This window comes from Rhamphochromis longiceps, linkage group LG5, assembly GCF_057381845.1.
Source record: "Rhamphochromis longiceps isolate RC_006_pf linkage group LG5, R_longiceps_female_GT1.1, whole genome shotgun sequence".
Taxonomy (NCBI): Eukaryota; Metazoa; Chordata; class Actinopteri; order Cichliformes; family Cichlidae; genus Rhamphochromis; species Rhamphochromis longiceps.
In genome coordinates this window covers 27,479,752-27,501,994 of record NC_140561.1, presented here as the reverse complement: position 1 = coordinate 27,501,994, position 22,243 = coordinate 27,479,752, and the positions used below count along the sequence as shown (strand labels likewise).

The following is a 22,243-nucleotide window of genomic DNA, read 5'->3' as shown; positions in this document are numbered from 1 at the left end:
TCAGCTATTTTTGCTAATTCCTGCTATGATTTTTGCTATTTTTAACTATTATACTTTTTAAAATATTAAGCTTTTTTCCTTTAATTTGTCCCATTGAAATGAATGGGAAACTTCTGCAATTCTGCTAAAATTTGCTTGTTTTTGAAACTTAACTACTTCCTCATATTTTCACCTAGAACAACCATTCAAATTTTAAAATGTTCACAAATTATTGGGCTATTCAGGTATGATTCAGCTTTTTGAAATCTTTTACTGTTTTACTTTTATGCCTCTTAAAGTTTTGAGTTGCAAAATTGTGATTTTTCACAAAATACATGCGTTGTTATGGTTGCTATGCTCTTGGCTTCCAGTGTGTCACTGAAGGTTTTGCAGTCTTCTCTTCATGTCCGAACAACTTCCTGCTACTTGCTCAATTTTCACTCAACTTCCACAAATTATACATCAAAACGTAGGTATTTTTGCTGGCTTTCAGAAAATGTCACCATCATTGTTGTGGGATTTATAGAATTTTCGCAAATCTCCTCAGACCAACACAATGTCAGAAAACTCTCCATATAAAGTGAATGGAGAGCTTGTTCAAAATCACCGCTGGATTTCTGTAATGAGAGGCATATTCGAATCGTCATATCTCCTTAACGAAGCAAAGTTAAGACATGAGGCTTGTCCCCGAATATCTTCAGACACCCCTGACGCTCACAATTCAAGAATTTCTTTCTCACCTATTACCGTTCTGAAATGAGTTGGACTTGTTTGAGGGTAGGAAATTCGTCCTTCGCTCAGATTTCTTCAGATTTCAAACTGTGGAAATGAACCACTTTTTTCTCTCGTCATAACTTTTTGTTGGATTTCCACAGAGACCTGAAAATTTCCATGATTGTTCACCAAAGCCTGCTGTCTCTTACGGTGAAAGAATGATATCGATACTCCAAATAGATTTCAAGTCACAAAGCGTTGTTTGAGGGCAAGTCAAGGCAGTTTTTGCTTCGCTCTACTCAGTTATGGTGCATTAGAAGTCAAATATCTTTAATAATTCATATTTTAATGATAAATTGTAAACACTGGAAGATTCCCCCATCTCTTCTGAACAAAACGGTGTAAGAATGACCGCTCTAGCCCCTACGGTTTGGAAATTATGGTCATTTGTTTGAGGGGAGTCCTCACTATGAGAAATAGGCTGCAATAATCCTGTGCCTCTCTGTGCTGCGTGTGTAAAAAGAGGCACATGTTTTGGCGGGAAAAAGTACACAGGCTCTCTGATTGGTGGATTCAAATTCAGCAGCTCCCAGGCTGACCTAGAAACTTACTTCTCTCTCCCTGTGCATTTTTTTGCTGATTTTTTCATTTAACAAGTATATTTGAGGGACCCTCAGCATGTTCAGCATTTTTTCAGCTGTCCATTTTGCTTTTCCAATTTTTCTGTTTAACTTATTACTATTGTGCTAAATCATACTGTTTCTGCTATTTTATAAGATTTGTGCTTAATATAGTATTTCTGCTTTTAATAGGATTTGTGCTTAATATAGTATTTCTGCTTTTTATAGAATTTGTGCTTAATATAGTATTTCTGCTTTTTATAGAATTTGTGCTTAATATAGTATTTCTGCTTTTTATAGGATTTGTGCTTAATATAGTATTTCTGCTTTTTATAGTATTTGTGCTAAAACATAGTATTTCTACTAAATGTAGTATTTATGCTTAATAATAGTATTTCTATATATTTCTGCCAGGTCCCCAGGCAGCCAATCCTCTGTGAGGACTGAGACATTCAAATTTTCAAATCAGGGCCTGCACAGTTTCCCAGCCAATCAAATAAGTGTCCTGAGGCATTCAAATTTGCATATTGGGGCCTTCGTGGCTTCTAAGCCAGCCAATCATATCTGAGGGCTGAGGAATTCAAATCCACAAATCAGGGCCTGCACGGCTTCCCAGCCAGCCAATCACATATGTGGTCTCAGGCATTCAAATTTGCATATTGGGGAATTCGTGGCTTCTAAGTCAACAAGTCATCCATGTCATATATCTCTAAAAATTCATATTTTAATATTAAATTGTCAACACTTGAAGATTCCCCCATCTCTTCTGAACAAAACGGTGTAAGAATGACCGTTCTAGCCCCTACGGTTAGGAAATTACGGTCATTTGTTTGAGGGGAGTCGTCACTATGAGAAATAGACTGCAAAAATCCTGTGTCTCTCTGTGCTGCTGCACCTGTTTTGGTGGGGAAAAGTGCACAGCCTCTCTGATTGGTGGATTCAAATTCACCAGCTCCCAGGCTGACCTAGAAACTTACTTCTCTCTCCCTGTGTGTGTGTGTGTGTGTGTGTGTGTGTGTGTGTGTGTGTGTGTGTGTGACAGAGAGAGAGAGAGAGAGAGAGAGAGGCTTTTAATGGGATGATCTCATTCTAAGATTTAAATTCAATATATTTAGACTGGTTGACTGAATTGGATCTTGTGTGTGGGTCTCTCTGTGCATGTGTGTTTCCTCATGTGTACATATTTGTGATTGTGTGGCTGTAATAAATTTTTTTGCAGATTTTTGTCATTTAACAAGTATATTTGAGGGACCCTCAGCATGTTCAGCATTTTTTCAGCTGTCCATTTTGCTTTTCCAATTTTTCTGTTTAACTTATTACTATTGTGCTAAATCATACTATTTCTGCTATTTTATAAGATTTGTGCTTAATATACTATTTCTGCTTTTATAGGATTTGTGCTTAATATAGTATTTCTGCTAAATGTAGTATTTATGCTTAATCATACTATTTCTGCTTTTTATAGTATTTGTGCTTAATATAGTATTTCTGCTAAATTTAGTATTTCTGATTAATTATAGTTTTTCTACTAAATCATAGTACAGTATTTCTGCTTTTTATGGGATTTGTGCTAAAACAAAGTATTTCTACTAAATGTAGTATTTGTGCTTAATCATACCATTTCTGCTTTTTATAGGATTTGTGCTTAATATAGTATTTCTGCTAAATTATAGTATTTCTGCCAAATTATAATATTTGTGCTAAAACATAGTCTCAATTTAAAATTACAATATTCATAGTTCATCACAGTGTCTCTGGTAAATCACAATATTTCTGCTCTGTTGTACTATTTTTCTAAATCATAGTGTTTCTGTAATGTTTAAGTATTTTTGGCTAAATATATTCTTTCTGTTATCTTATACTATTTCTCCTAAATTCTTGTATTTTTGAGAAGTTATCATGTTTCTGGTAAGTTACAATATTTCTGCTAAATTCTGCTATGCTATTGTATTTCTGCCAAGTATTATGTTTCCTCTAAGATATTGCAGTTCTGCTAAGTTATTCCATTTTAGCAAAGTTGTTTTGCTTCTGCAAAGTTTTTACAATTTCTGCAACTTTTCAGCTTTTTCAGCTACTTTTTGCATACAGCTTCAGCTTTAAGCATCCACACTGCATTTTCGCAGGAAATGCAAATTTTTCTAGTTGTGTGGATGCTTTAAGCATCCACACTATTGTTTTCCTGTTTCTCTTTATTGTGTGGATGCTTTAAGCATCCACACTATTGAGTTCCTCTTGGGACTTCCGTACACTTTTTGGCACTTAACTACTTCCGCAATTTTCAGCCGATTTTCACCGTTCAAATTTTAAACTATTCTGCTATTTCTACTAATGTGTGCTATGTCTTTTGGTATTTTTCACTATTATACTTTTTAAAATATTAAGCTTAATTTGTCCCATTGAAATGAATGGGAAACTTCTGCAATTCTGCTAAAATTTGCTTGTTTCTGAAACTTAACTACTTCCTCATATTTTCACGTAGAACAACCATTCAAACTTTAAAATGTTCACAAATTATTGGGCTATTCATGTGTGATTCAGCTTTTTCAAATCTTTTACCGTTTTACTTTTATGCCTCTTAAAGTTTTGAGTTGCACAATTGTGATTTTTCACAAAATACATGCGTTGTTATGGTTGCTATGCTCTTGGCTTCCAGTGTGCCACTGAAGCTTTTGCAGTCTTCTCTTCATGTCCGAACAACTGTTTGCTACTTGCTCAATTTTCACTCAACTTCCACAAATTATACATCAAAACGTAGGTATTTTTGCTGGCTTTCAGGAAATGTCACTATCATTGTTGTGGGATTTATAGAATTTTGGCAAATCTCCTCAGACCAACACAAACTCTCAAAACTCTGCATAGAAAGTCAATGGAGAGCTTGTTCAAAATCATCGCTGGATTTCTGTAATGAGAGGCATATTTGAATCGTCATATCTCCTTAACGAAGCAAAGTTAAGACATGAGGCTTGTCCCCGAATATCTTCAGACACCCCTGACGCTCACAATTCAAGAATTTCTTTCTCACCTATTACCGTTCTGAAATGAGTTGGACTTGTTTGAGGGTAGGAAATTCGTCCTTCGCTCAGATTTCTTCAGATTTCAAACTGTGGAAATGAACCACTTTTTTCTCTCGTCATAACTTTTTGTTGGATTTCCACAGAGACCTGAAAATTTCCATGATTGTTCACCAAAGCCTGCTGTCTCTTACGGTGAAAGAATGATATCGATACTCCAAATAGATTTCGAGTTAGAAAGCGTTGTTTGAGGGCAAGTCAAGGCAGTTTTTGCTTCGCTCTACTCAGTTATGGTGCATTACAAGTCAAATATCTTTAATAATTCATATTTTAATGATAAATTGTAAACACTGGAAGATTCCCCCATCTCTTCTGAACAAAACGGTGTAAGAATGACCGCTCTAGCCCCTACGGTTTGGAAATTATGGTCATTTGTTTGAGGGGAGTCCTCACTATGAGAAATAGGCTGCAACAATCCTGCGCCTCTCTGTGCTGCGTGTGTAAAAAGAGGCACATGTTTTGGCGGGAAAAAGTACACAGGCTCTCTGATTGGTGGATTCAAATTCAGCAGCTCCCAGGCTGACCTAGAAACTTACTTCTCTCTCCCTGTGCATTTTTTTGCTGATTTTTTCATTTAACAAGTATATTTGAGGGACCCTCAGCATGTTCAGCATTTTTTCAGCTGTCCATTTTGCTTTTCCAATTTTTCTGTTTAACTTATTACTATTGTGCTAAATAATACTATTTCTGCTATTTTATAAGATTTGTGCCTAATATAGTATTTCTGCTAAATTACAATATTTCTGCTTTTTATACTATTTGTGCTAAAACATAGTATTTCTACTAAATGTAGTATTTATGCTTAATCATACTATTTCTGCTTTTTATGGGATTTGTGCCTAATATAGTATTTCTGCTTTTTATAGGATTTTTGCTCAAACATAGTATTTCTACTAAATGTAGTGTTTATGCTTAATCATCCTATTTCTGCTTTTTATAGGATTTGTGCTTAATATAGTATTTCTGCTAAATTATAGTATTTCTGCTTTTTATAGTATTTGTGCTAAAACATAGTATTTCTACTAAATGTAGTATTTATGCTTAATCATAGTATTTCTATATATTTCTGCCAGGTCCCCAGGCAGCCAATCCTCTGTGAGGACTTAGACATTCAAATTTTCAAATCAGGGCCTGCACGGTTTCCCAGCCAATCATATATGTGTCCTGAGGCATTCAAATTTGCATATTGGGGCCTTCATGGCTTCTAAGCCAGCCAATCATATCTGAGGGCTGAGGAATTCAAATCCACAAATCAGGGCCTGCACGGCTTCCCAGGCAGCCAATCATATATGTGGCCCCAGGCATTCAAATTTGCATATTGGGGGAATTCGTGGCTTCTAAGTCAACAAGTCATCCATGTCGTATATCTCTAAAAATTCACATTTTAATGATAAATTGTTAACACTGGAAGATTCCCCCATCTCTTCTGAACAAAACGGTGTAAGAATGACCGCTCTAGCCCCTACGGTTAGGAAATTATGGTCATTTGTTTGAGGGGAGTCCTCACTATGAGAAATAGGCTGCAATAATCCTGTGCCTCTCTGTGCTGCTGCGTGTGTAAAAAGATGCACCTGTTTTGGCGGGAAAACGTAAACAGCCACTCTGATTGGTGGATTTAAATTCGGCAGCTCTCTCCCTCTGTGTGTGTGTGTGTGTGTGTGTGTGTGTGTGTGTGTGTGTGTGTGTTTAGTGGGAGAGAGAGGACCCTGCCCTTATTTGGCAGCATGTCATTGTAGGATTTAAATTGAACATAGTTAGACTGGTTGACTGGATTAGAGCCTGTGTTTGTGTGTCCCTCTGTGCATTTGTGTTTCAATAAGTTATTACTATTCTGCTAAATCATAGTATTTCTGGTACTTTTCGGTACTTGTGCTAAATACAGTATTTCTGCTAAATCATACTATTTCTGCTTTTCATAGGATTTATGCCTAATATAGTATTTCTGCTAAATTATAGTATTTCTGCTTTTTATAGGATTTGTGCCTAACATAGTATTTCTGCTAAATTATAGTATTTCTGCTTTTTATAGGATTTGTGCCTAACATAGTATTTCTGCTAAATTATAGTATTTCTGCTTTTTATACTATTTGTTCTAAATTATAGTATTCCTGCTTTTTATAGGATTTGTGCTTAATATAGTATTTCTGCTAAATTATAGTTTTTCTTCTTTTTATAGTATTTGTGCTAAAACATAGTATTTCTACTAAATGTAATATTTATGCTTAATAATAGTATTTCTATATATTTCTGCCAGGTCCCCAGGCAGCCAATCCTCTGTGAGGACTGAGACATTCAAATTTTCAAATCAGGGCCTGCACAGTTTCCCAGCCAATCAAATAAGTGTCCTGAGGCATTCAAATTTGCATATTGGGGCCTTCGTGGCTTCTAAGCCAGCCAATCATATCTGAGGGCTGAGGAATTCAAATCCACAAATCAGGGCCTGCACGGCTTCCCAGCCAGCCAATCACATATGTGGTCTCAGGCATTCAAATTTGCATATTGGGGAATTCGTGGCTTCTAAGTCAACAAGTCATCCATGTCATATATCTCTAAAAATTCATATTTTAATATTAAATTGTCAACACTTGAAGATTCCCCCATCTCTTCTGAACAAAACGGTGTAAGAATGACCGTTCTAGCCCCTACGGTTAGGAAATTACGGTCATTTGTTTGAGGGGAGTCGTCACTATGAGAAATAGACTGCAAAAATCCTGTGTCTCTCTGTGCTGCTGCGTGTGTAAACAGATGCACCTGTTTTGGTGGGGAAAAGTGCACAGCCTCTCTGATTGGTGGATTCAAATTCACCAGCTCCCAGGCTGACCTAGAAACTTACTTCTCTCTCCCTGTGTGTGTGTGTGTGTGTGTGTGTGTGTGTGTGTGTGTGTGTGTGTGTGTGTGTGTGTGTGTGTCAGAGAGAGAGAGAGAGAGAGAGAGAGAGAAAGGCTTTTAATGGGATGATCTCATTCTAAGATTTAAATTCAATATATTTAGACTGGTTGACTGAATTGGATCTTGTGTGTGGGTCTCTCTGTGCATGTGTGTTTCCTCATGTGTACATATTTGTGATTGTGTGGCTGTAATAAATTTTTTTGCAGATTTTTGTCATTTAACAAGTATATTTGAGGGACTCTCAGCATGTTCAGCATTTTTTCAGCTGTCCATTTTGCTTTTCCAATTTTTCTGTTTAACTTATTACTATTGTGCTAAATCATACTATTTCTGCTATTTTATAAGATTTGTGCTTAATATACTATTTCTGCTTTTATAGGATTTGTGCTTAATATAGTATTTCTGCTAAATGTAGTATTTATGCTTAATCATACTATTTCTGCTTTTTATAGTATTTGTGCTTAATATAGTATTTCTGCTAAATTTAGTATTTCTGATTAATTATAGTTTTTCTACTAAATCATAGTACAGTATTTCTGCTTTTTATGGGATTTGTGCTAAAACAAAGTATTTCTACTAAATGTAGTATTTGTGCTTAATCATACCATTTCTGCTTTTTATAGGATTTGTGCTTAATATAGTATTTCTGCTAAATTATAGTATTTCTGCCAAATTATAATATTTGTGCTAAAACATAGTCTCAATTTAAAATTACAATATTCATAGTTCATCACAGTGTCTCTGGTAAATCACAATATTTCTGCTCTGTTGTACTATTTTTGTAAATCATAGTGTTTCTGTAATGTTTAAGTATTTTTGGCTAAATATATTCTTTCTGTTATCTTATACTATTTCTCCTAAATTCTTGTATTTTTGAGAAGTTATCATGTTTCTGGTAAGTTACAATATTTCTGCTAAATTCTGCTATGCTATTGTATTTCTGCCAAGTATTATGTTTCCTCTAAGATATTGCAGTTCTGCTAAGTTATTCCATTTTAGCAAACTTCTTTTGCTTCTGCAAAGTTTTTACAATTTCTGCAACTTTTCAGCTTTTTCAGCTACTTTTTGCATACAGCTTCAGCTTTAAGCATCCACACTGCATTTTCGCAGGAAATGCAAATTTTTCTAGTTTACATTATGTGTCACTGTTGATGGCAAACTAGTAAACTGAAAATTGTCATTATACATTATTAACGTCTCTAAAACAGTTTCAAAACTGGGTGAAAGAGCTTAAAGTGTTTTCTACCCTTCAGGTCTCGCTCTTTAAACTGAGTGATGGGGAACATCATGGCATCAGCAAGTTGTGTGGACAAGACAGCATGACAGGAGCTGAGCTAGAAAGAGGAAGAGAAGGAGGAAGTTAAAATCCTAACCATGAATCAGATGAACAAACACAAATATAACACAAGTTTTTCTTATTCTTTTTATTTTGCACCAAATTTGCCTGTTTGGGACATCAAAACATGCAAACCTAACTCACTTCATCTATGACTTTTGCAAACTGTTGCAGAGTAGAACTCATCACCTCATCATCACCCCCGAGAGGAAAACGCTGCAAACAACAGCAACAATAAGGAAACATTACACAGCTGAGATTAACACATAGATTTCTGGATGTTATTAAAACCGCTAATATTTTCTATTATGGTAAAGAAAAAATCTGAATAATGCTGATCCAAAGCTGTTTCTAGAAGACAGGAATGGCCAGACTAAATTTCACAGAGGTGTGGTAAAGGCAGATGTGTGTGAAGTAACAGATAAGAGGCTCGTTGTTACAGTATTACGGTTAGGGTGATAAGTATAATGGATGGTATTACAAGGCTGACATTTAGTATTTTATTGCCCTTTTTTAAGGGTCTATTGGTATAACGAAGATAGGCTGTTATAACAGCAAGGCCTGTGGCTTGTGTGATAAGACTGGGAAGCCACACCAAGCAGTGCCAAAACCTGCAGTTCTCCCAATTGACCACTTAAAGCTGGCTCCAAAAATGTTTTTCAGAACAGTGACTTCCAAAAAAGCAGAGCATTCTTAGGGAAATGGGGGTAGCTTAAAAGAAATCTCACAAGTGAAACTATGGCAGAATTAAGAAAACTTTTAGAAAACTCAACTCAACTCAAGAGACGAGATTCTGAGACCGCCCAAGTGGAAGCCTTTCGCCACTTGCCTACAACCTAGAAATTCTGTCCATAAAAATTATGAAAAGAATCAGTGACAAAGGGTAGCCCTGGCAGAGTCCAACGCCCACCAGGAATGAGTCTGACTTATTGCTGGCTATGCGGACCAAGCTCTTGCAACGGTTGTATAAGGATCGAATGGCCTGTAGCAGTGGGCCAGACAGCTTCTGGAGTATTTTGAATTGCATGAATCCTCCTTAATTTCCAAAAATCAGTCAAATAGTGAGGCACCGCTGGGAACTAAAAACAGTCCAAATTCTTTCAACTCCCAAACGATTCTCCAGAGAAGTGACTCCAATTAGGGCTGTGCAATGTGACCAAAATCTCATATCCCGAAATAAGAATTCTATCGTCCCGATAACGATATAAATCACAAAAATGTAACATTTTCTGTAAATTCTGTGAATCTCGGGCAGCTCGTCTTGCGGGAAGTGTTTCCAGCTGCGCATCATGTAGCTGGAGTCGAGTGTTTTAACCGATGCATGAAACGATACATTTTTAGACATAAGTTGTAAAGGCCGCCGTTTTCTTTGTGAGTATTTATTACACGGCGTGCTGCGGGGAAAAGCCTGTTCTGACGTTTGAGTCTAAGGTTTATTTTTTAGCACCTGGTGGCTCTTTTTTACTTCTCATCCGTAAATAATCTGCTCTTTCACGTGATTCAGTTTATTTTGAAAAGTCTCAACAGGATCTTGAGCTTTATTGTGAAAGGTTTATGTGGAACATAAACAAGCGGACACGCGATGCTGTTACCGTCATTGTTGCTAACGACAACGCATAAAAACAGGCGCTTGTCCGTCCGTAGTGTGGTTATATTAAATATAAGAGAAAGAGAGAACTTTAAGAAATTAATATTGCCACTACAGTGACCATCAAAACGATGAAAAAATATTGCCTTAAACAGTTTATTTTGTGACACCACGAAATGAAACGATAGACGTTTTTTTATCGTCATCCGATATATATCGTTATATCGAACAGCCCTAACTCCAATTATTGTCTAATGCTGATTTTTATCCTTACTACCAGTTGTCTTCTATGCTTTGTATGGTGAGTTTGGGTTTTAAAAAGGCGCTCACAAATAAAATGTATTATTATAAAACAGGATTGATGAAGTTTAGCCAAGTTAGAAGTTAATAGTGAGGTATCTCAGCCAAGTCAAACTTCCCCCAAGGGAATGTGTGAAACAATCCATGCACAACACAAAGTTAGTCATTTATATATTGCCGGCTGGCTATGAAAAAATCCTGATCCTAAGCTTAATGTCCACAGAGAGATCTCAGTTGGTTCAAGGGTGATTCATTTGTGAAGCTTTCAGATATTTAGTGTCCAGCACTTCTTTGTAATAATAATAAAAATAATAAAATAATCTAGTGTTTGAGTGTGTACACTTGTGCTGTGGTTGGGACAAATATGGCATTTCCTACCTGTTTGTCATATTCTTTCAGCAGTCTGGAGGTCAGGTGTGTTGCAGCACTCAGCTCATTCTGGAAGACAAATCCGCAGCACTAAGAGCTGGACACACACTATCCAAACAGCAGCACATTATTGATTTTGTGTTTTTGTGAGTGAGTGTATGTGTGTGTACCTGTGCATCATAAATCCTCTGCATGGCCTGATACAGTTGTGTGCAGTAGTTGGAGATGGCTGCAGTGTCCTCCTCAAAAACTCCCAGCAGAGACCGTGTCTGCAAACAAAAACCATCAAAAACAAACAAACATCATGCAGCTGATTTAACTACATGATCCGTTTGTGAAACCATACTCAGCTTACTTGCCCCCAGAAAATTTCCTATGCGAGTGCCAAAAACTTCACCCGCATACATTTCTGCAAATCAAACACCTGCACGCACTACTGCTGCTCTCAAGGTGTGTCTTAACATCCTGCTGGTCCCTGTCTTTTTCAAGGCATTACTCACTGTGAGAAATAAATCACACTCTCAGGCTGTTTTCCTGAAAGCTGAATGGTTGCAACCTGTTGTGTGATTATCCTGAATGTATTTCACCTTGCTGTAAATCAGATTTTACTGCTGCGGTAACCTGGTTTCTCTCCAGCTCCCACTGTTAAATTACAAATATAACAGAGCTGACGCCTAATGTACACCGAGAGAGTTAATAAGAGACTGGAGTGGATGAAGCATAAATCATTAGTTATATAGACTAAAAGATTTTGCAAAGACTCCAGAGTCATACCAGCTTGAAAAGTTCCCACCCGACCCTGATAGAGTCAGCTGATTTTTTTCTACTCTATAACTTTAACATATCTAATAAGGTCATGCAAAACTTTATCTTCGTATTATGAATATGTCTGAGTTTCAGTCCATCAGAGTACAGGCATTTGTCAAAATTAGTTTCCCTTATTTTAATGCTCTTATAATTTCTTAGAAACATGAGATAGCCACATTACATTTTCAGGGTTGAAAAAACGGTTATGCAAATTCTTTTCGCTCTTGCAAATGATTTTTGTGCTTGAGAGCAGCAAGAATGTCCCTGTGCTTTGAGAGCTGATACCCAGATTATTCTGACAGTTAACGTAAGTAAATCCTGGGTATGTGCAGCTTCAAACCAAGTAAGTTTATACACTTTGACCACACCTCAATCCGTGATGTCACAGCAGGTGTTATTCCTAAAATTTTCAGGAAACAACATCACTGCTCGAGTTGTTTTTCTGTCCATCTGCAGCAGTGCGGTTGAAGCTTTGGGCACGGTGTGACACCAACAGAAATACAACACTGGTGTTTGACCAGATAACCATTACTGGGGAAGAGGGAGGAATGATTAGCTTAGTGGCTACGGAAGTTGCAGGTTAACCGTTAATTTATGTGCAAACCAGCACTAACTCTGACATTTTAGGATCTGGCAGCTTGGCGAAAGCTTCCATCACCTGATCCATAAAGCAGTCAGTTTATGATCCCACTGCATAGCTGAAGTATCCCGCTTGAGAAGCTGTGGTTAGCTGTGCCGTTAGCGATTAGCACCATTCCGATGGATGTTGGCAAACAGTCTACAAAGACAGTTAGCCTAGCTATAGACGTGGCTAGAATTAGCTTTTAGCTGAAGCCCTCGGGGAGTAGAGCTGTTACCTGCGGGCTGTCCTCCAGCGTCTCCTCTATCGGTAGCTTCTCTATCCCGGGCATAGCTGCTGCAGGCGTGTTGATAATCTCTGAGAAACGCAAGACAAACACACAACAAATCGGTCCGACAACTCCCACTCAGGATTTCTGGGCTACACGGATTCACAACACCCCAAAACAGCTCCTCCCGGTTCCACATGCCACGCCCTCTACGGGGTTTTGGATTGGATAGAAGAAAATGAAGCCAATGTGATTGGCTTATTTTTTAAAGGAATATTCGCCATTTTGGCTCTAACCATCAGTTCAGTGATACAGGGATAGCGCGTACACGTTAGAGCCGTAATGGCAACTACTTCGGCGAGTTTCCTGTTGAAATATTTTTTAATCTTATTCAGAAATTTACTGACGCCACATTTTGTACAATATTTTAAAAACGCGTTTTTTACGAATAGTATTTTTGTAACAGATATTTAAATTTTGAAATGTTCAACTTTCCAAAATTATTACCACAAACCATATAAAATGACCATGTTTACAAATATAATTGTTTGTTGAGAAATGATGATGATGATGATGATAATGATGATGAGCAGAATAATAAATCTTCTTTTAGCTGCTTTTTTTTAGCGGTTGCTACTGTGGATCATCTGCCTCCATCTGATCCTATCCTGGACATCTTCAACCTTCTGCAGGTCCTCCATAACTACATCCATGAATCTTCTCTGTGCTCCTTCTCCTTTCCTCCAGCCTGGCACCTCTGTATTCAACATCCTTTGTCCAATATATCCACTGTCCCTCCGCTGCACATATCAAAACTCTCTTAGCCTTGCATCTCTAACTTTGTTTCCAAAACACTCTGCGTTGTCCCTCTCATACAATACTCATTCCTAAGCATGTCCATCCTGTTCACCCCCAATGAAAATCTTAACACCTGCAGGTCCTCCTCCTGTTTTTTTGTCAGTGCCACCATCTCCAAACCGTACATCATCGCAGGTCTTATTACCTTCAAACCATTCACTTTTGATGCTATCTTTCTGCCACAAATCACCCCAGACACTTGTCTCCACCTACTCCATGCTTGTCTTCTTCACCTCTTATGTGCAGTCTCCGTACTATGGACAGTTGACCCCAGATATTTAGACTTATCCAACTTCACTACTTCTGGTCCTTGTGGCCTCACTGTTAAACCTTTCTCCCTCTCATTCATACTCATGTAGTCTGTCTTGTTTCTGCCGACTTTAATTTTTACACCTCCACTGCTCCAGGCTCTCTTCCAACCTCTCCATACTCTCAGAATGACATCTGCAAACCTCATAGTCCAGGGAGACTCCTACCTACATCTTCTGTTGACCACTGTGATCACCATTGCAAACATCAGTGGCCTCAGAGCTAGACATCACGCTACCTCAGCAGTCATCTGGACCAATCTTTGCACTCTTCATTCTCTTCATAGCTCCTCACCTCCTCACTAATCCTCTGCAATTCCCGATCCACTAACTTTCAGCCAACACGTCCTCTCCTCCCTCTCGTTTTCTTCATTTATCAGGTCCTCAGAGTACTCCTTCCATCCTCTCAACACATTCTCTTCACTTGTAGTACATTTCCATTCTATTCTTGATTAATCCTTTCCAGCTTGATTTCACTTCCTAGCCAATCAATACAAGTTATTTCTCCTTCCTCAGTGTCCAGCCTCAGATTTCACTTACTATAAACCTTTAGAGCAGGGGTGTCACCACTTGTGTCCCACGTCACCTCTATTTGCAGCCCATATATTGAAGTGAAGAAATATAATGCAGTTTGGCCCTTGAAGTAACTTTTTTGTTAGGGAGGATTTGTTTTAGTGTTTTGATTGGCATGTTAAAATAAGTTATTTAGAAAGCAAATAATTATTTAATATAAAGGCAATATGAGCAGAGAGTACAAACATGTTGAGGGATTGGCTGTGTTAGTTCAGTGAGAGAGTTAAACAATTTTAACTAGTAGCCAAAAACTAATGTGTACACTTATGTCTGCATTTTTATTTTGTTATATGCAAACAAAATTATAGCAAAGAGGAAAGAGAGTAGCAATTTGTTTATTTGGTAGTTCAATGAAAGGCTTCAGTTAGTTAAGAGTGAGGAAAAAAAAATTTTGCTCATGTTTGTATTTTTGTCTTGTTATACAATATTTGAAATATAAAACAAACAAACAAAACACTACATTTTTGGAAATATTTGTGGGTATTTTCTTGTTTGTTTCTTTTGTACTAAAGTGGCCCTCCAATGAGATGACAGTGCCAGCATTGGCCCACAGCTCATTTAAGTTTGAGACCCCTGCTTTAGAGGTAGAGGTGCATTTGCTATTTCTCTTTTTGCTGTATAACCAGCCTCCCAGTAGTCCTGCCTACTTTCTTCAGCTCCCTCACTATCCCACTTTCTCCTTATATATATACTGTATGTATGTATACTTATCCATGATATTAATATAAATCTGACCAAAATCATACTATAATACAATACACATAAAACATAAAAATATAGAGATAAAGTAATAATAATGAAAAAAAAACTTTTATTATTAATTAATTAAAATGCTACTATGATAACAGGCAAGCTGAAGTCAGAAGGTTCCACCTTCCTCATCCACATTAGGCAGCATTAGGGGACCACGAGGGAACAAATTCTCCGCCAAGCTGTAGAATCCATGTAGCACGCAGCAGCTCAGGCCACTGCGGGACTCCGCAAAGTCCGAGGTCCTGTACCACCAACCAGCCTCCCCATCGTAGCGCTCCACAGAACACGTAGGGTGATAGCCATTATATCCTCCGACCACAAAGAGCTGGTCATTCACAACTTCAATTCCAAAGTGGCTGCGAGGGTGATGCATAAATGGCAGGACGCGCCATCTGTTGGTGATAGTGTTGTAGGCCTCAACAATACGCAGTGGGGTGTACCCATTAATGGTGCCACCAACCTGGGAGTGGGAGAGTGGCATGAGTTCATAGTTTCAGAAGAAAGAAGTACCACTGAATAAAAAAAAAACTATGAAATACAACTCTTTCGGACATTTTTTTCCTCACTGCAATGCTGCTAGTGGCCACTAGGAAAAATTTGTTAGTAAGTCTGAATGACTTCTCTGTATTCACGTTCTAACCTTCAGCACTTTAAATGACATAACCCCAGTGACCAGAGTCTAAATGAAGCTCCTGAGAAAGGAACATGAAGTAAAGGAAGAAGAAGACATGCAACAGACAACAAAGCACCAGGATAGTTTTTAGATTTGACAACTACCGTGGGGGGACTGTGGATGATTTATGTCATGCAATCTATGCCCTATAATGCTAAAGTCGGATTCATGGTGGTATGTTTCTTTCAGCTTGTGTAAGTGTTTGGCTATGCACAGTTCATGATTTTATGTATGCAATCTACATTAACTACTAAGCAATGCACTGGGAGCTGTGCCGAGGCTCAGTTTAAGAGAAATAACAATTATTTTAAACTGTGAATCTTGCAAAGTTACTCTAGAGTACAATAAAATTACTGTGGTACACTTACTGCATATATCTGGTTTTTGTAAGCAATAACTCCTAGGCCTCTTCGGCTGCACATCATGGGAGCAATTGTGGTCCACACGTTGGTGTCTGGATTGTAGCATTCAGCTGTAGGGAGGCTATAAGTTTGATAGAAACCCCCACAGATATAAACCTGTAGAAAGGATTAAGAGAAATTAACCTGCGGTAAAAGGAAGCATCTGAAAGGGAAAGTAGCTAATTATCCATGAAGAGCTAGTCAGAGTTTGGTAGGCAGGTTCAGGAATAAAGATATATTATCTAATAGCGGAAAACGAAATGGAATATCAACAATTACTGCATTTTTACAGGACATACAGAGAGAGGTTACAAATTCAAGGAAAAATAATTGGAAAACAGTTTAAGGGCGTATGTTATCTCTTTAATAGTGGCTTTGTTTGGGTCCACCTTGGAGAGAAGTGTCAAATCAATAGAATGGTACTCTAAATGAAAGAAAAATCTCTATTCTGATGGGAGTGGTTGCTTCTGGGATGATATTACACCATTCACTGAGCCTGAAAAGTCATTAAATTGTTCCTATAGTCTGGCTTAAAGAAACATGTTGTTAGACTGAACAATGAAGTGAAAACAACATAGTTTGGTCACTGCTTTCAGTCATGTCTCCTTGCACCTACCTTTCCATGCAGAACTGCGGCACTGGCTGCAGCTCGCTTTGCATTCATTCTTGCCACGAAGGTCCACTGGTCAGTCTCAGGCTTGTAGCACTCAACACTGCTCAGGGAAATTTGTCCGTTGAAGCCTCCCATGGCGTAAATGCATCCATTCAGCACAACAACGCTGACATAGCACCGGGCATTGTACATGGGTGTCACAAGTTGCCATGTAGAGCTGCTGAGATCAAGTCTTTGCACAGTTTTCAAGTTAGTTTCACGGTTGCAGCCACCAATTAAGTAGACAAAGCCGTCCAGCGTAACGGCTCCGTGGTGAGCACGATGAATGTCACAGGCCACAGTGGCCCAGCTGTTGGTTCGGTAATCATATGCCTCATAGCTGCATCGTGCAGTGGAGCGATTTTTGCCTCCAGTGACCAATAAGATGGAAGAAGGCAGACGTGGCCGGCTCAGCAAGCTACTGTAAATGAATTGTGGACGTCTGTTGAGACCACGAGCTTGAAACACCTCCACTACTTCATTGATGATGGACATGCATTTAGCATTGTTCTTTATCATGGCATTGTTCATGACGCTGTTTTGGAAGTATTCAGAGGTCATCAAGGTGAGACGTACCTGGATAAATAAAGAATGAGGAGTTAAGGCAAAGGTGTCAGGCTAATTTTTAACTAAGTCACATGTAGCCTAATGTGATCTCATAATGACCTCAATGAAAAAAAGTCACTCCTCTAAAAAAAAATTTCCTTTAAGTGTAAAAAAAAATACAAGTGCGTTGTGGAATCACACTGATTTTCACACAAAATGATCCAATTGCTGACTAAACAGATTGTAATTCAAATTAAACCACTAGTGGGGAGCAATTTAACATATGTGTTGATATGTTTTCAGATATAATATTCTGCTGTTATAACATTTGACATTTCTTTTTAACTGTAACCCCATTTTATGCTGACTTACTTTACGATCATGTGGTACTATCTGGTATTACATGAAGTCACCAGGCCAGTTATGGTGCCTGGACTACATGTTTTATTAAGCTGACTACAGCTACAGTTGATTTGTGGTTAAGTTACCTTGGGCAGCAGCACAGAGATACTTCCTTGTCTTTGGTCAGGCATATGGTCAATCCACAAGAGGATGACTTCAAATGCTCTGTTTTCACATTTCACGTTGAGGTGATCGCTCTCAAGTACAGCGGCTAGCTGCTGCTCAGAGAAATCAAGCAGCTCCTCTGTGGTCCCGATGATTTCTTCAAAGTGATGCAGGATGTAGAAGAAGGCCTTTTTCCTCAGTTCAGGGCAGTAGTAGAAGTTCACCAACTTCCAGATGCCAATGCAGTTCTCCGGAGACAGCTGTTCCTCCAGAAAGAAGCAGCAGGCCTGAATTATCCCCGGGACCAAGAACTGGTCTGCAGCTGCTAAAATGGGCACCACATTATCCTCTGTCAGAGGAACAGATTTGGTGTAGGCGTAATTGATGATGACGGCCATCATCTCAGATGACACGCCGGGGATGGTGTACATCCACTTCTCCGGAGTGGCCCAGGCTCCAGTGAAGAGAGTGCTGTGGGATTTAGAGGACATCAGGTTTTCAGGAAGTATATTTTATAAAATTAGTTTAGTACTAGATTATGCTTTAGTATTAAAAATAAAGCTTACATTTAAGTAAATAACATTTTCTCCAGCTGAAATATTAATGTACACATTAATGAATTAGTAACTGCAATCTAATATAATGTCTTGATGCATGCATCATCCAAGTAAGAAAATCCCAAAAAAGTTGATTCTGTTCATCTGGACGTAACGTTTTCAGTGGGAGAAATATTTCATCACTCATCCAAGGGACAAATTCAGTGTAATAATAAAATGTTTATGTTTGTGCAATATGAGAACCTTCACATTAGGTACCTTAAGTATATCTGAACACAAAAACTTTTGTTTCTCTTCTTTACTCAGTGGAATTATCACTTACTTAAATATGTGAAGATATCCTGTAGTCAGAGTAAAAGCAGATTTAGAAATGTGATGGAATTCAAGTGCCCACAGATATATTAATGGTCATTTATTGTTCTGACCAAACTCCATTTCTAGCTGGTTCTTCAATGATACACAGATTTGCAACCCTACCAACAGGAGAAGGTGCAAAAGGTCACGACAGGTCCTGACAGTTAAAAATGTACCAATCCTGGGAACTATTAGGGTATTGCACTCTGATGCATCTGCACACAATTAACCTCCAGTGAGTGTGTCGCCACTTCCAGGGTGGTTCTTCTTGTAGGTGTGGTTACATCAAAGTGGTGCACAAATAAAAAAGGTGGCTGCACAAAAGACTTTTTACACGTATATGTGACTGTGGGGTTTTTTTGTTTTGTTTTTTGGGGGGGTTTTTAATCTCAAAGGACCCCTAGATATTCACAAATGAAAAACCGAGTTTGTTTGGTTTTAGTTTGTTTTGGGGGTTAAAAGCAAATAAACAGGAAAAAGTGCCCTTTGGCTTTGCATGAGTAAAATTTCAGGTGCTCCTGGATACATATTCAAAAAAAAAAATATATATATATATATATATATACACTCAACAAAAATATAAACGCAACACCTTTGTTACTGCTCCCATTCCCCATGGGATGGACGTAGAGACCTAAAATTCATTCCAGATACACAATATAACCATCCCTCCCAAACAGTGGTCACAAATCAGTCCAAATGTGTGGTAGTGGGCACATCTGCCATATTGAGATAATCCATCCCACCTCACAGGTGTGCCACATCAGGATGCTGATCTGACATCATGAGTAGTGCACAGGTGTACCTCAGACTGCCCACAACAAAAGGCCACCCTGGAATGTGCAGTTTTTTGCGCTATTGGGGGTCTGGGCACCCAGAACCGGTCAGTATCTGGTGTGACCACCATTTGCCTCATGCAGTGCAACACATCGTCGCATGGAGTCTATCAGATTGTCAATTGTGGCCTGTGGAATGTTGGTCCACTCCACTTCAATGGCTGTGCGAGGTTGTTGGATATTCGTGGGAACTGGTACACGCTGTGGTATACGCCGGTCAAGCACATCCCGAACATGCTCAATGGGTGACATGTCCGGTGAGTATGCTGGCCATGCAAGAACTGGGACATTCTCAGCTGCCATCTGCCCTGAACAATGTGAACCATGATTCATCCGTGAAGCGCACACCTCTCCAACGTGCCAGACGCCATCAAATGTGAGCATTTGCCCACACAAGTCTGTTACGGCGACGAGCTGGAGTCAGGTCAAGACCCCGATGAGGACGACGGGCATGCAGTTGAGCGTCCCTGAGACGGTTTCTGACAGTTTGTGCAGAAATTGTTTGGTTGTGCAAACCAATTGTTCCAGCAGCTGTCTGGGTGGCTGGTCTCAGACGATCTTGGAGGTGAACCTGCTGGATGTGGAGGTCCTGGGCTGGTGTGGTTACACGAGGTCTGCGGTTGTGAGGCCGGTTGGATGTGCTGCCATATTCTCTGAAACGCCTGTGGAGACGGCTTATGGTTGAGAAATGAACATTCAATGCACGGGCGACAGATCTGGTTGACATTCCTGCTGTCAGCATGCCAATTGCACGCTCCCTCATTGCTTGTGGCATCTGTGGCATTTTGCTGTGAGACAAAACTGCACATTCCAGGGTGGCCTTTTGTTGTGGGCAGTCTGAGGTACACCTGTGCACTACTCATGATGTCAGATCAGCATCCTGATGTGGCACACCTGTGAGGTGGGATGGATTATCTCAATATGGCAGATGTGCCCACTACCACACATTTGGACTGATTTGTGACCACTGTTTGGGAGGGATGGTTATATTGTGTATCTGGAATGAATTTTAGGTCTCTACGTCCATCCCATGGGGAATGGGAGCAGTAACAAAGGTGTTGCGTTTATATTTTTGTTGAGTGTATATATATATATATATATATATATATGCTTTGAATAAATACTTTTTTCTTGATAAAATGGAAATTTAATTTGGTTAAAAAGATATTACAAGGACATTTAACACTTCTATGATCATGCAAATTTTTGTAGACGTTTTGCTGCAAGACAAAAGTTGTCTCCATCATGGTTTTAAGGTAGACTTTTTGCAGTGCTGACTTCAAGTTTCAACATGCCATACTGTGTAATCTGTTGGACCAGGATTCTTTCCCATACCACATGTTGTAATACCACAACAAATACTCCCATTAATCGTAAGCCTTGAGGAACTTATGTTGTCACACATACCACAGTCGGTATAGTGAAGGTCAAACAACCAAGAAAGGCTGACCAAAACAAATTTCTAAATCAGGGGTCTCAACCTCGTGGCCTGCGGGCCACTTGCGGCCTACGTCACCCCTACTTGTGGTTCGTATATTGATGTGAAGAAATATAATGCAGTTTGGCCCTTGAAGTTACTTTTTTTGTTAGGGAGGATTTGTTTGTTGTTGAGTGCAATGTTAAAATAAGTTCTTTAAAAAGCAAATCATTATTTAATATGAAGGCAATATGAGCAGAGAATAGATACATGTTGAGGGATTGGCTGTGTTAGTTCAGTGAGAGAGTTTTTGTAAAGAAAACAATCTTCACTAGCAGTTAAAAGCTAATGTGAATGCTTATGTCTGCATTTTTATTTTGTTAAACACGAACAAAACTATTGCAGAAGTCCTGCCACATGTCTGGCCAGAAAGAGAGTACCAATTTGTTTATTTGGTAGTTTAATGAAAGACTTTAGTTAATTAAGAGTGAGAGAAAAACATTTCAGTTCACGTTTTTAGGTGTTTTTTTTGTTACACAATATTTCAAATTTAAAAAAACAAACAAAACACTACATTTTTGGAAATATTTGTGGGTTTTTTCTTGTTTGTTTTTTTGCACTACTTTTTGCACTACGGAAGCAGCCATCCAGGGAGGTGACAGTGCCCACAGCTCATTTAAGTTTGAGACCCCTCTTCTAAATAGAAAGAAGGACTTGAAAATTATGACTTAAACTGTATTTTGTATTAGTTTTCACAATCAGAGACATTATGTACCTTTGAATTTGGTTACTCACGGAGTTTCTTGCTGATACTTTGTTCCTGCTGAGATAACCTACTCACCAAAAGTATGAGCTGCAGCTACTGAGGATGATCTTGTGGGCGTCAAACATAACATTGTCCACTACGAGCACCACATCACACAGTTTTCCATCCAGATGGAATTTGTTCAGGGCTGTGCATACCGAGTCGCTCATCTTTTTCTCCATTTCTCTTCTGTGAAAATTTAAGTCTGTGCAAGTTTTTCCCTGTTCTGTCTTCTTCGACATGTCTATTGGTAACCAGGTCAGCTTAGTAAAATAAATCTATGAAGTGTTTTTTTTTTTCAGTTGGAAGTGTGAGCCTGTGAGTTTTAGAATGTTACAATATGAGATCACAGAAAATCATCAAAATGTGTTACATCACTAACTAATTTACATCCATTTAAAAAATAATAATTAAAAAAAACCTAGAAGAATGATGAGGACTAACTGAAACAAAACAGTGTACTTTTCAAACTAAACTACATT

At 38.6% G+C, this 22,243-nt stretch overlaps 2 protein-coding genes across 4 annotated transcripts in view; both read right to left on the bottom strand.

Annotated features, from left to right (window-relative positions):
• appl1 (adaptor protein, phosphotyrosine interaction, PH domain and leucine zipper containing 1) overlaps positions 1-12,710 on the bottom strand; it is a 31,184-nt gene extending 18,474 nt beyond the window's left edge. For 2 of the 3 annotated variants that reach the window (XM_085407042.1, XM_085407044.1), the window contains exons 1-5: positions 12,531-12,710; positions 11,037-11,135; positions 10,876-10,935; positions 8,754-8,825; positions 8,520-8,607 (exon numbers count right to left, since the gene is read on the bottom strand). In XM_085407042.1, the coding sequence (XP_085263168.1) occupies positions 8,520-8,607; positions 8,754-8,825; positions 10,876-10,935; positions 11,037-11,135; positions 12,531-12,584 (373 nt within the window). In that variant the 5' untranslated portion in view covers positions 12,585-12,710. The remainder of the gene's footprint in view (positions 1-8,519; positions 8,608-8,753; positions 8,826-10,875; positions 10,936-11,036; positions 11,136-12,530) is intronic. The other variant, XM_085407045.1, reaches the window with a different exon arrangement.
• Positions 12,711-15,114: 2,404 nt separating this feature from the next.
• On the bottom strand, positions 15,115-21,943 carry LOC146670215 (kelch-like protein 10). Its single transcript, XM_085407977.1, has 5 exons — positions 21,798-21,943; positions 17,774-18,263; positions 16,704-17,315; positions 16,055-16,204; positions 15,115-15,473 (listed from the first exon to the last, which is right to left on the bottom strand). Exons 1-5 carry the CDS (start codon positions 21,941-21,943, stop codon positions 15,120-15,122), a joined length of 1,752 nt encoding a protein of 583 aa, XP_085264103.1. The 3' UTR covers positions 15,115-15,119.
• Between the last annotated feature and the right edge of the window lie 300 nt (positions 21,944-22,243).